Source organism: Cyprinus carpio, unplaced genomic scaffold (genome assembly GCF_018340385.1).
Source record: "Cyprinus carpio isolate SPL01 unplaced genomic scaffold, ASM1834038v1 S000006757, whole genome shotgun sequence".
NCBI lineage: Eukaryota > Metazoa > Chordata > Actinopteri > Cypriniformes > Cyprinidae > Cyprinus > Cyprinus carpio.
In genome coordinates this window covers 310,870-325,759 of record NW_024879354.1, presented here as the reverse complement: position 1 = coordinate 325,759, position 14,890 = coordinate 310,870, and the positions used below count along the sequence as shown (strand labels likewise).

General features: G+C 37.7%; 1 protein-coding gene across 1 annotated transcript in view; it reads left to right on the top strand.

Moving 5' to 3' along the window:
• The window catches only part of LOC122144758 (1-phosphatidylinositol 4,5-bisphosphate phosphodiesterase beta-4-like), a 50,017-nt gene extending 35,339 nt beyond the window's left edge, over nt 1-14,678 (top strand). The window contains 12 exon segments of the mRNA XM_042755908.1: nt 1,761-1,962; nt 2,460-2,548; nt 2,642-2,780; nt 2,946-2,998; nt 3,243-3,308; nt 3,399-3,514; nt 3,590-3,665; nt 4,282-4,457; nt 9,975-10,076; nt 10,161-10,218; nt 11,775-11,861; nt 14,610-14,678. Of these exon segments, the coding sequence (XP_042611842.1) occupies nt 1,761-1,962; nt 2,460-2,548; nt 2,642-2,780; nt 2,946-2,998; nt 3,243-3,308; nt 3,399-3,514; nt 3,590-3,665; nt 4,282-4,457; nt 9,975-10,076; nt 10,161-10,218; nt 11,775-11,861; nt 14,610-14,678 (1,233 nt within the window).
• The last annotated feature ends 212 nt before the right edge of the window (nt 14,679-14,890 follow it).

Here is a 14,890-nt window from a genome sequence, read left to right as displayed (position 1 = left end):
CACACAACCACACACACACTCACTTTCTCTCACGCACACACACTCTTTCACAGACTCTCTCTCTCTTACTCACACACACACACACACACACTCACACTCATGTGTGTTGTACAAAAATTGCTTCGTGTTTCGATGTCCACAAAAGGCGGTTTTCTGTCAGGTTTTACTCATTTCTGGGTACAAATTTGTCTCCAACATAGTGACACACTGTGTTCTGTCTTCAACATTGTGAATGAAGATAAAATATAATTAAATAAATTACTAGTTTAATAACAACAATAATGTAGCATTATAACATTAAATCTGAACTAATTATTCTAAATGCGTAAGGTTTTCAGCTTTGTGACTACAGTTAGAGTGAAATATAGGCTACAATGACGGCAGCGCTTTAAGAGTGCTACTTTTTACTGTACAGTATTAACCACTAATTTAGGTGTGCATATCTATTTTGTCAACATTACTGTCACAGATAAAATTGTAGATGGAGGAAAAATTATTTTTAAATTGTACATTTTAAGGGCCCGTGCATGGCTCTATATCCGTTCCCTTGTTTCAATAGAAGTTCCCCCTCGGCGCGGAGGGCACCGGCATACCCTGTTGACCCAGATGCTATGCCCCTGATCTATAGCACTCATAGAGAAAGTAAAGACGTTAATGTATGAACACGCTATACATTCATAATCATTACGCTACTTTTGTCTGTGCTTTGTGGCAAACTTTATGTGTGTGCTTGAGCGCGGAATATATTAAAGCTCATTATGGATTAGAAGTTGATTTAATATAAATGTGCCATTAGTTCAATAATGGCTTAAACGAATGACTACTATTTAACTAAAAAATCTTCAGTGGGGGGGCGGGCCCTAATAAATACGAGACGTCTCTGTTAAAGTTTTTAAAGCATTTTATACATGTACATAATACAATGTGCTCACATTTTCACTTAAATTAAGAAAGGAATTATTAAAAAAAAAAAAATAACTGGCAATTTCAAACATTTGTATTTGTGACAAATATTAAGTAATGTGACACTGACATCAACAGATCCAGACTGAATTTGCTTTTCGATCTGGATCACGTGACACCGTTATACACAGCGCTGGGAGATACAGTGAAGAAAGCAGTCCAAGAATCGATAACATCTCTGTGAAGTCTTGTGAGAAGGATTCAGATTCTAATGTTTTTGAGTGTTTTTAAATGCTTCACACAACTTTTCCCAGCACTTCAAAGCTTTAAGTACTACCGAATTTGAAAGTTATTTTCATGTGATGTCATTATTCGTTCATTCTTCATAGGTTGCACCCATTTATAAAACTAAAAGTTTCATAATGTAGAAAAACAAAGACTTATTTAAAAATAAGTCTGATAAATGTCTCAGAAGCATTTTTACATGTATTCTAATAAATGTCTATTTGACATCTGAGAGGAAACGCCTTAGAGACGTATTGCAGATAAGCAAACACTCTAAAAAATACATCTTGCATATGTAAATGCAGACATGTATAACAAAAAGTCAAATAGACCTCTCCGAGAATTACGTGTGCGATTGGGCTGAGAGCTTTACTGTCAGGTGCTTAATGGCACTGGTGTCCTCAAATGTTGAAAAAATAAGAATTGAACTCTTTGTGTTGTCCGGTGGGGGTTTCACTAAGGTCCTGGGTTTAATTTTGTGAGCGGCGTGTGTCGTATCCCATCATGCCCTGCTTCAATCCTGAAGCTGCGGTCACTGACCGTTGATCATGTGATCTCTGGTCTGTGGTCAGGTGATCCTGCCGGATCTGGCCGTGCTGCGTATCGCTGTGTACGACGACAACAACAAGCTGATCGGTCAGAGGATCCTGCCGCTGGACGGACTGCAGGCCGGTTACTGACACATCTCGCTGCGCAACGAGGGAAACAAGCGGTCGCTGCCCACCGTCTTCTGCAACATCGTCCTGAAGACATACGTGCCAGACGGCTTCGGCGGTGAGCGCACACACACACACACATGTGCGCATGTTCATGTAGATCACACCTGTGGCTGCGCTGACAGTAGCTGGGTTTCCATCCAAAGTTCAGAATTTAACCTATGCTCAGAATTGGAATATTGCATAAAACATTTTGCAAATAAGCTCCGTTTCCATCCAACAAGTCAAGAAAAGCAGGAGAAGCCACTGAATATAATAACTTTATGTAATAAATTACTTGCGCCTCAGAGCAATCAGATGAAACAAAGAAAATGTGGTCATTGATTTCATTTAAATATTTATATTGAATGTTTTTTTTTGTGTGTGTGTGTGTGTGTCTCTCTTAATCTGACTAGATGTTATTTGCATTTTTTTGTTATTAGTTGAGAATATGATATGCTTATTGATCATGTGACGCGGTGGAGCTGGAATCACGTTCTGCTGGTTTGGCTCAGTTGTATTTTGTCTCATGGTGACTGATATCAGTGTGATTGTGTGTTTCTGTCGTGTTTCCAGCCATCGTCGACGCTCTTTCTGATCCAAAGAAGTTCCTCACCATCGCAGAGAAACGCGCCGACCAGATGCGGGCTCTCGGGATCGATACGGTGTGATTAGTGTTGAGTCTCTGAAGCGGTTGTGTGTGTGTGTGTGTGTGTGTGTGTGTGTGTGTCCTGACGTGTGTTTGTTTCGCGGTGCAGAGCGACATCGCAGACATTCCCAACGAAAACTGCAAGAGCGATAAGAAGGGAAAAGTGAGTCAGGTGAAGACTAACGTGACGCCGCAGAGCAGCTCCGAGATGAACGCCACACAGAACAACGTCAGTGAGAGCAAACGCGGTGAGACACACACACACACTTTCTCACACACACGATCACAATATAACACAAAAGCTAAAGAGACAATTTGGATATTAAAAATTAGTTCATGAAGGTTATGAATAATTCAGCAAGTATGACGATACAGTTTGCATCATTGAAGTTGTTTGTTTCTTCTGTTTCCAGATAATTCTGCCATTGTGAATCACGTGAACATTGAAGATTTAAAGCAGATGAAGGTAAAACATTCATATACACAGTATTGGATTATTTTGCACCAGTGCTGGTTATGAAACGCTGCATCACTGGGTTCTTGTCACAATGCCAATAATCAAAACATTATAAAGTCTGATTCATTATTGTTAGTCAGTTTGTTCAGGATTCACTGATTCGTTTTGATTTCTGCATTTCACTCTTTGTAGTTTCGCTGGTTGTACGGTGTCTTTTTTGTAAGAATAAACCCCACAAATCTCTGTTCTCTAGACCTTCATTAAACTGATGAAGAAGCAGCAGAAGGAACTGAACACGCTAAAGAAACGACACGCTAAGGTCAGTGACACTGTCAGACCATCGTTAGAATGCTGTTTCTGGAAGGATTCTTGTCCGCCGATGAAATGATGAACGTTCCTCTGCTCGCAGGAACACAACGCCATGCAGAAATCACACTGCACGCAGGTGGACAAAATGGTGGCTCAGCATGACAAGGAGAAGTTCACGCTGGAGAAGCTGCTGGAGAAGGCCATCAAGAAGAGAGGGTGAGTGAAGCATGATGGGAAACATCAGCTGCATCATCTCAGTTATTCAGTCCTTATTATTGTTCTCTGTTTTAGTGAAAACAACTGCTCCGAGTTAAAGAAGGAGACGGCCATAAAGGTCGAGATGCTCACGACAGACCATAAAGAAAAGGTACAGAAGAAAATCCCATCATGCTTTGTGTCTTATAACTTTCTCACCCGTGGAGCATTTGGTGATTTAACACACAACAATGACATAAACACATGCTCTGTTCTGACTGGCTTTAGCACGTTTGCTGGAATCAGTATAAGAATAAGCTTCAGTAGGTTTGTTTACATGCACTAATTTTCATAAATAATTCCGAACTGATTTCAGTTTTTGAAAGTTCTGTTTATAAGAAGCCTAAACTTTACTGTCTGATTCACATGTCCGTTTTTCAAGTGCATTACCTGAATTCTGAACAAAACTTGAGTGCATGCAAAACCCACTGTGAAAATGTCACTGGAGCTCCTGCCAGTGTAATTGTTTTAAAATGACATCTAACAGGAAAAATTACTTTTGATTGATCAGATTTTATTGGCAATTAATCAAATCCTAAATGTTCTAGGTATTTCTAGTTATGCATCAGTCTAGATCCTGTGCTTTAGATCTTTCTGAAGACACTTGAAGTCATGATTGACCGCTGATTTACTGATGGAAACCCCAGCCGTCTGTGTTTGAATGGTTTTTATTCACAACAGATTTTGTCAGCAAATGTGTCTGTTATGCTGGTGTTCCTTCCCGTCAGGTGAAGGACATAGTGGCGCAGCACACTAAAGAGTGGTCAGAGATGATCAACTGTCACAGCACAGAGGAACAGGAAATGAAGGACGCCCATGTGACACAGCAGTGTGAGCTCCTCAGGAAGCTGCTGGCCAGCGTTCAGGAGCAGCAGACGCTGCAGCTCAAGCTCATCCATGAGCGGTGAGAGACATGACTGACACATGTGTGTTCACTGTACACTAAACTACCATCACTACCGTCACTATCATCACTGTTATCACGCTCATCACTATCGTCACTACCATCACTACCATTACTATCATCACTTTCATCACTGTCTTCACTATCATCACAATTGCCACAACCATCACTATTGTCACTACCATCACTATCGCCACTACCGTCACTATCATCACTGTTATCACTATCATCACTGTTATCACTATCATCACTATCATCACTGTCATCACTATTGCCACAACCAACACTATCATCACTACCGTCACTATCATCACTGTTATCACTGTCATCACTATCATCACTTCATCACTACCATTACTGTCATCGCTACCATCACTATAATCACTACCACTGTCTACGGTCATTACCATCAGCACATCACTACCATGATTATCATCACTACCATCACTATCATCACTACCGTCACTATCATCACTGTTATCACTGTCATCACTATCATCACTACCATTACTGTCATCGCTACCATCACTATAATCACTACCATGTCTACTGTCATTACCATCAGTACATCACTACCATCACTATCATCATTATAATCGCTACCATCACTATCATCATTATAATCGCTATCATCACTATCATCATTATAATCACTACCATCACTATCTTCTTTATAATCGCTGCCATCACTATCTTCTTTATAATCGCTACCATCACTATCATCATTATAATCGCTACCATCACTATATCTTCTTTATAATCACTACCATCACTATCATCATTATAATCGCTATCATCACTATCATCATTATAATCGCTACCATCACTATCTTCTTTATAATCGCTGCCATCACTATCTTCTTTATAATCGCTACCATCACTATCATCATTATAATCGCTACCATCACTATATCTTCTTTGTAATCACTACCATCACTATCATCATTACAATCGCTACCATCACTATCTTCTTTATAATCGCTACCATCACTACCATCTTTATAATCGCTGCCATCACTATCTTCTTTATAATCACTTCCATCACTATCATCTTTATAATCACTACCATCACTATCATCTTTATAATCACTACCATCACTATCATCATTATAATTGCTAACATCACTATCTTCTTTATAATCACTACCATCACTATCATCATTATAATCACTACCATCACTATCATAATTATAATCGCTACCATCACTATCTTCTTTATAATCGCTACCATCACTATCTTCTTTATAATCGCTACCATCACTATCATCATTATAATCGCTAACATCACTATCTTCTTTATAATCGCTAACATCACTATCTTCTTTATAATCGCTGCCATCACTATCATCATTATAATCGCTACCATCACTATCATCATTATAATCGCTAACATCACTATCATCATTATAATCGCTACCATCACTACCATCATTATAATCGCTAACATCACTATCTTCTTTATAATCACTACCATCACTATATCTTCTTTATAATCACTACCATCACTATCATCATTATAATCACTACCATCACTATCATAATTTTAATCACTACCATCACTATCTTCTTTATAATCGCTACCATCACTATCATCATTATAATCGCTACCATCACTATCTTCTTTATAATCGCTACCATCACTATCATCATTATAATCACTACCATCACTATCATCATTATAATCGCTACCATCACTATCATCATTATAATCGCTAACATCACTATCATCATTATAATCGCTACCATCACTACCATCATTATAATCGCTACCATCACTATCATCATTATAACCACTACCATCACTATCTTCTTTATAACCGCTGCCATCACTATCATCATTATAATCGCTACCATCACTATCTTCTTTATAATCGCTAACATCACTATCTTCTTTATAATCGCTGCCATCACTATCTTCTTTATAATCGCTACCATCACTATCATCATTATAATCGCTAACATCACTATCTTCTTTATAATCGCTACCATCACTATCTTCTTTATAATCGCAACCATCACTATCATCATTATAATCGCTAACATCACTATCATCATTATAATCGCTACCATCACTACCATCTTTATAACCGCTTATAACACTACCATCATTATAATCGCTACCATCACTATCTTCTTTATAATCGCTAACATCACTATCTTCTTTATAATCGCTGCCATCACTATCTTCTTTATAATCGCTACCATCACTATCATCATTATAATCGCTACCATCACTATCATCATTATAATCGCTACCGTCACTATCTTCTTTATAACCGCTGCCGTCACTATCTTCTTTATAATCGCTACCATCACTATCATCATTATAATCGCTACCATCACTACCATCATTATAACCGCTACCATCACTATCATCATTATAATCGCTACCATCACAATATTCATTATAATCGCTAACATCACTATCTTCTTTATAATCACTACCATCACTATCTTCTTTATAATCACTACCATCACTATCATCATTATAATCACTACCATCACTATCACCTTTATAATCACTACCATCACTATCTTCTTTATAATCGCTACCATCTCTACCATCATTATAATCGCTACCATCACTATCTTCTTTATAATCGCTACCATCACTATCATCATTATAATCACTACCATCACTATCATAATTTTAATCACTACCATCACTATCTTCTTTATAATCGCTACCATCTCTATCATCATTATAATCGCTACCATCACTATCTTCTTTATAATCGCTACCATCACTATCATCATTATAATCGCTACCATCACTACCATCATTATAACCACTACCATCACTATCTTCTTTATAATCGCTACCATCTCTATCATCATTATAATCGCTACCATCACTATCTTCTTTATAATCACTACCATCACTATATCTTCTTTATAATCACTACCATCACTATCATCATTATAATCACTACCATCACTATCATCATTATAATCGCTATCATCACTATCATCATTATAATCGTTAAACATCACTATCTTCTTTATAATCGCTACCATCACTACCATCATTATAATCGCTACCATCACTATCATCATTATAACCACTACCATCACTATCTTCATTATAACCACTACCATCACTATCTTCTTTATAACCGCTGCCATCACTATCATTATTATAACCGCTGCCATCACTATCATTATTATAACCGCTGCCATCACTATCTTCTTTATAATCGCTAACATCACTATCTTCTTTATAATCGCTACCATCACTATCTTCTTTATAATCGCTACCATCACTATCATCATTATAATCGCTACCATCACTACCATCATTATAATCGCTACCATCACTATCTTCTTTATAATCGCTACCATCACTATCTTCTTTATAATCGCTACCATCACTATCTTCTTTATAATCGCTATCATCACTATCATCATTATAATCGCTACCATCACTATCATCATTATAACCGCAACCCTCACTATCATCATTATAATCGCTACCATCACTATCTTCTTTATAACCACTGCCGTCACTATCTTCTTTATAATTGCTACCATCACTATCATCATTATAATCCCTACCATCACTATCATCATTATAACCACTACCATCACTATCTTCTTTATAACCGCTGCCCATCACTATCATCATTATAATCGCTACCATCACTATCTTCTTTATAATCGCTGCCATCACTATCTTCTTTATAATCGCTACCATCGCTATCATCTTTATAATCGCTACCATCACTATCATCATTATAATCACTACCATCACTATCTTCTTTATAATCGCTACCATCACTATCATCATTATAATCGCTACCATCACTATCTTCTTTATAACCGCTGCCGTCACTATCTTCTTTATAATCGCTGCCATCACTATCTTCTTTATAATCGCCTTTATCACTATCATCATTATAATCGCTACCATCACTATCTTCTTTATAATCGCTAACATCACTATCTTCTTTATAATCGCTGCCATCACTATCTTCTTTATAACCGCTGCCGTCACTATCTTCTTTATAATTGCTACCATCACCATCATCATTATAATCACTACCATCACTATCATCATTATAACCACTACCATCACTATCTTCTTTATAACCGCTGCCATCACTATCATCATTATAATCGCTACCATCACTATCTTCTTTATAATCGCTGCCATCACTATCTTCTTTATAATCGCTACCATCGCTATCATCTTCTATATAATCGCTACCATCACTATCATCATTATAATCGCTACCATCACTATCATCATTATAATCGCTACCATCACTATCTTCTTTATAACCGCTGCCGTCACTATCTTCTTTATAATCGCTGCCATCACTATCTTCTTTATAACCGCTACCATCACTATCATCATTATAATCGCTACCATCACTATCTTCTTTATAATCGCTAACATCACTATCTTCTTTATAATCGCTGCCATCACTATCTTCTTTATAACCGCTACCATCACTATCATCATTATAATCGCTACCATCACTATCTTCTTTATAACCGCTGCCGTCACTATCTTCTTTATAATTGCTACCATCACTATCATCATTATAATCACTACCATCACTATCATCATTATAACCACTACCATCACTATCTTCTTTATAACCGCTGCCATCACTATCATCATTATAATCGCTACATCACTATCTTCTTTATAATCGCTGCCATCACTATCTTCTTTATAATCGCTACCATCGCTATCATCATTATAATCGCTACCATCACTATCATCATTATAATCGCTAACATCACTATCATCATTATAATCGCTACCATCACTACCATCATTATAACCACTACCATCACTATCTTCTTTATAACCGCTGCTGTCACTATCTTCTTTATAATCGCTGCCATCACTATCTTCTTTATAATCGCTGCCATCACTATCTTCTTTATAATCGCTACCATCACTATCATCATTATAATCGCTACCATCACTATCTTCTTTATAATCGCTACCATCACTGTCATCACTATCATCATTACCATTTGTTTCCTAGGTATACTCACCTCTAAAATATTATCAGCGCATTTCACTTATATGGGGAAGTCGTGGCCTAATGGTTAGAGAGTCTGACTCCTAAACCTTTGTTCATGACGTGATGAGCAGTGAGTGTAGTGTGAAGTATGGTTGAGCGTAGTATGCTAATATGTGTGGAATCTGATTAAAACACACAACACTCATATGAATATATTCATCTGGGCCAGTGTTCTCCTCTTTATAATGCTGATGTGGAGTCTCATTAGGATGGAGAGACGAGGACGGCTGCCATAATTAACAGGCATTAATGTTGCATGAGTCTCTATAAGTTCAGGAGAAGAGCGGCTGTCTATTCAGCTCAAGAGTCTTTATTAATTACATTGATAGTTCCCCGCGCGTGAACCCGTTCTCCGTTTGTTCTGCATCCGTATCTCCATGAGAAAGAGCCGTGACCCCTGAGCATGATGTTTCATCTTCATCACTGATTTTCTGGATTTTGTTCTGAACATGTCTGTATTGTGATCGATCGACAGGCAAAGCAAAGAGATGAAGGCCAATCAGGCGAAGACGTCGATGGAGAACAGCAAAGCCATCAGCCAGGACAAGAGCATCAAAAACAAGGCGGAGCGCGAGAGGTGCGGCATGACACGGACAGCACAGTGTGATTAATAAATTGTCATTTGTCACAGTTTAATGGGTTCGGTGTGTCTGTGTCGCAGGAGAGTTCGGGAGCTGAACAGCAGCAACACCAAAAAGTTCCTGGAGGAGAGAAAAAGGGTTGGTTTGATGTTCTTTAGTCTTAGCTGATGCTTATGGCTCCGTTCTGTGAGGAATGGTTTTGTGTTTAAGAGGTTGATTGCATTTGTCACCAGATGATTTTGTATTCGAGTTGGTGTACAGTTAATCTAAGGAGTAAACACAATCCCAAAATCAAAAGACATACTTTCTGCGGGTCTTATCTCTTTCCCTGCAAAACACAGAATTTTCTGTTATTCATGAGACAACACTTCCCTGACAAAAAAGGAATTTTCCTTGTTTCTGTGTTTTCACTGTTATATGCTCGGGGCACTATTACGCATCTCCTGAATGAGTCTAGAGTCACTCGATCAAAAACACACACGAGGAAGACGCAGAAACAAACAATCTCATATGTAAGCATATGCATATGAAAAATAATGCGATCATCAACACTAACCGCATATAAATGAAAACTGCCTGATGTTAACCAGCGAAATGTGGATCCAGAAAGTGTTAAAGGCCTGTGCAAGCTTTAGGAGTACTGACTGAAGCAATCTACTGCATCTTTGCTTTGATAACATTACTGAATATGATCCAGATGTAGTATCTGATAAAGCAATTTTCTCAGCTTTCTGCTCAAAATGTTGCGTTTTCTGAAACCTACCTACATTCAGGTGTTGATAAAACACAATGCTTGAAGCTAGATTAAAACATTCAGATATTCATACAATAAAATGTTCTGGGAGCCATGAAATTTTAGTAAAAATCAACCTAGCCCTATTTTCAAAAACTCTGGCAGGGAAAGAGTCTTAATTCACCCTTGCACAAATGAAGGCCTAAAAAGGTCTTAAATCAGAGCAGAAAGTCTGAAATTCATGAAGTCACAGCAGTAAATGTTGCATGTGCTGCAAAACATAAATCCCTTCTTGTTTTCCAGTACAAACATCTAAATATCCTTAAATGAAGACACACTTCCTGGAGAAGCAAAATGAAGACATGAAGTCTTGTTTTCTGAGAAAACTATAATCATATGTCTTCATATGTTCAATCTGTTTCTCCAGGATATGTATCTTGGTTTGAGGATCTTTAGACATTTGCACTGAAAAACAAGACAACATTACTGAGGAAGAGCATCAGTTTTCTGCAGTTTGATCAGAACATTAAGTAAAAGTTATTTCCATACTCAGAGGTACTGTTTTTGTGAAATGAATTAAATGGTAACAAATATCTGTAGGATATCTCAAGAGACTGAAGCCTATTTCTTGAGATTAGGAGTTTCTGCAGCAATGTATTTACAAAATTTTTTTTGTTTTTCATTTTAAAATGATGCAGTAGTCAAGTCACATTTATTTCTACAGCGCTTTATACATTGCAGATTGTTTCAGCGCAGCTTCTCAGAGATAAACAGTAAATTAACAGTTTTAATGTTGCAGAATTATTGTGATTCTCTGTATATAAACTGCTCGTGATGTTCCTCAATCGTGAAAGGCTTCAAATGAAAGAATCTGTTAAATGATTGTAAAGGTAGTAGTTCTCACTGATGTGCGTGAAGAACATGAATCCTGTGAGGATGATGATGTGTTCTTCTTCCTCAGCTGGCCATGAAGCAGGCGAAGGAGCTGGAGCAGCTGCAGAAATCTCAGCGAGAGCAGCTGGACAAACTCGAGAAGTTCAACGAGCAGGTAAAACAGAGCCGGGGTTTCAGAAGAGCGCTGCCCCTCCCTTGATTTCATTTGATTTGTGTTTGTCCTCCATTACTCATATTCCTTACACGTGACGTCTGAAGCCATTCCTTAAATATGATTTGCCTTTTCTTTGAACAGCTTTTGAAATCACATCATGCAAACAGTCAGACTCAAGGTAGGCTCACGCATTGCTCTCCTCTTTCTTCAGTGTTCTCCATCTGTCTCCTTTCTGTCTGATTGAGATTTACTGAATGATAACTAGAGACGCCACGGTGAGGGAGCTTATTAAACACTGGTGATTCCACTGCACATTTGACAGGATCAGATATTAGAGACTCAAAACCACAGTGTGTAAAGTAACCAGTGTATGGCTGAACACTGTAATAACACAGACTTGTGCGGTGATGATGATAACTTGACTGATGAAGTTCAGACTGTTAATAATGTCAGTAGTGTTCGGACAGAACACTTTGTTATGAAGTCCCGCCCATTTGACAACTCGCCCAATCATGGAGAAGCCAGACAGCAGTCGACCAGTCACTGAGCTCCATTTCAAATCAAACCCATGCTTCTGTTGTAGACGGGACTCTACAGTAAAAATATATATTTATATATATCTAGAGTTTATTTACAAAAACAGATTTTTTAATTTTCAAAAAACATGTTTTTTATTATGTTATCATGTTTTTATTGTGCTTTATTGTGTTAGTTAGCTGTGTTTCAATAAATAACCCAACTGCAGTTTGATTGAGATTAATTGTAATGCACAACGAAAAAAAACATAATTTTTTGACATTTTTTAAAAAGAGTTATCTGTTTTTTGCAAATTAACTCTTCATTTAAATATATATATTAGTACTGTCAGTTGAACGCGTTTAATTAATTAGTAATGAAAAAAATAACGCAATTAAAATATTTTCAAAGTCATTCATAAAGTGAGCCGTTTACTGAAATTCTGAATGAATCCATGTTTGAATGAATCGAATGAATGACTCATGAAGACATCTACCGCCACCTGCTGGCAGTTTTAGTTTCTTATTTAGAGCATTATTTCATTTAAGGGGGGGGGGGCTTTAAAGGGATAGCTCAACCAAAAATTTTAATAATGTCATTTACTCAAACCTGAATTACTTACTGTTGTGGAACATCAAAGGTATTTTGAAGACTGTTGGTAACAGAGCTGTTTTGGTTACCAGTGACTTTCACTGCACGAACGAAAAAACCTGAGATGTTTCTCAAATTACCTTCTTTTGTTTTCCATGGTTCATGTTAGGCCGATGTAGCCTAAATGTTTATGTGTATTAAAATTAAATATTTCTTTCTAAGGCTACTATTTGTAATGTCTACTTAATATTTTCTCATTTGAGACAAAAATAGTTATAAATCTTTTGGAGGTATTTTTACAGCCACATGTAATTTTTCAACACACACACATATATAAACATGTAGAGAGAGATTAGTTGTGTGTGTGTGTGTGTGTGTATATATATATATATACTAATTATGCCTGATGATTTTGTTATTAATCTGTTCCTAAATTCACCAAAGCCCTTTCAAAACACCATTGTTCTGTTCAAACACTCGCTGCGTTCTGCTCCCAGTGGTGTTATGAAAGGGCTCTCATCAGAGTGCTTTCACACCGTGAGTCACACACTGTTAGTCAGCAGCAGCGTTTGATTGTGTAGCGCAGCACTGAGCATCACATCCTTTATTAACAGAGAGAAGCAGAGCGTTTCGTCTGATATTGAGCTCACTGAGTCTGGAAATCATGAACATAATACTGATTCGGATTCCACTACTCGATGAATATTTTAGTAATTACACTGATTTAGTTTGATGTTGAACATGATTGTTGTCATTTGAATGTTTTCATTTCGTCTGAATTATTGCACTCTCACAAGCACAAATCAAGCAGACATCAACGGACGTGGTTCGTTCACAGATTTAGTCGCAGCTGTGTGAGAGAGAACATGGTTTATTGGAATCAGACTAAAAGTGACTGAGCTACACACGTTTGCAAAGTCAGCTCCGAGAAAAATCACCAAGCAACACTGCATCTTTTGCTCTAGGTTTTTTTTTCTTAATAATAATTACTATATTAATAATCACAATATAGCTATTTTTATTTTATTTTATCTTTGTTATTATAAATTAGAACAGATGCAAAATAAACCAGTAGAACAAACATGAATTCAGCAAATAATGCATTACCTATGTAAAAATCACTTTAGTGTGTTCATTACAAATAATTTGATTATTAAAACCACAAAAGCAGTTCAATCAAGAGCACTGAGGGATTTCCTCTTTTCTTATTTTTCTAGATTAACACTAATGACACAGTGACCTACTGTAACGCACAGATCTAATATAACGGTACACATCCCATGCTGTCCCCAACAGTTCCAAAACCTTCACCTAAGACACATCAGATTATGTTTGCTTGAACTGAAAACTGTAATTCTGTGTATATTTATCAGGATTGTGCTCAGTCAGAAGTACCTCCTCTCAGAAAACACACAAATAAAGATCAATTTCAATGTTTAATTGCTATATTGGGATCGCTAGACGAGGGCTTAATGAATCCAGTTTTGTGAAAACCTCAACATTTTTCACTTTTTCTTGCCTGTAGCTCTAAATTAGCCCATGTGTATTCACACTCATTCTGCCAGTGCAATATGAACAGCATGTTAAATCATTCATAGGCTCCAGATGAATGAATGCACTGTAAATCTGCTGATTCTCCAGGCCAAAGACATGCAGAAGATGGTGAAGCTGGAGGAGGACATGGACCGCAGGCCAGCCACGGTGGTGTAAGCCGCTCCCGTCCGTCAACTGAGACGAGAGCGGAGCCAAGTCTTCATCTGTGCTCCTGAACCCCTGCAGTCTGTAAACCCCGCCCATTCTCCCTACCTCAGCTCTAGCCCCGCCCACCGCGGTTAACTCCTCCTCTGCAGCGGCGTCCAGCCAATCCGGCTCTTACTGTAGCTCCGCCCAGCTCCTGAGGAGGCGGTGAACGCACGATTTTA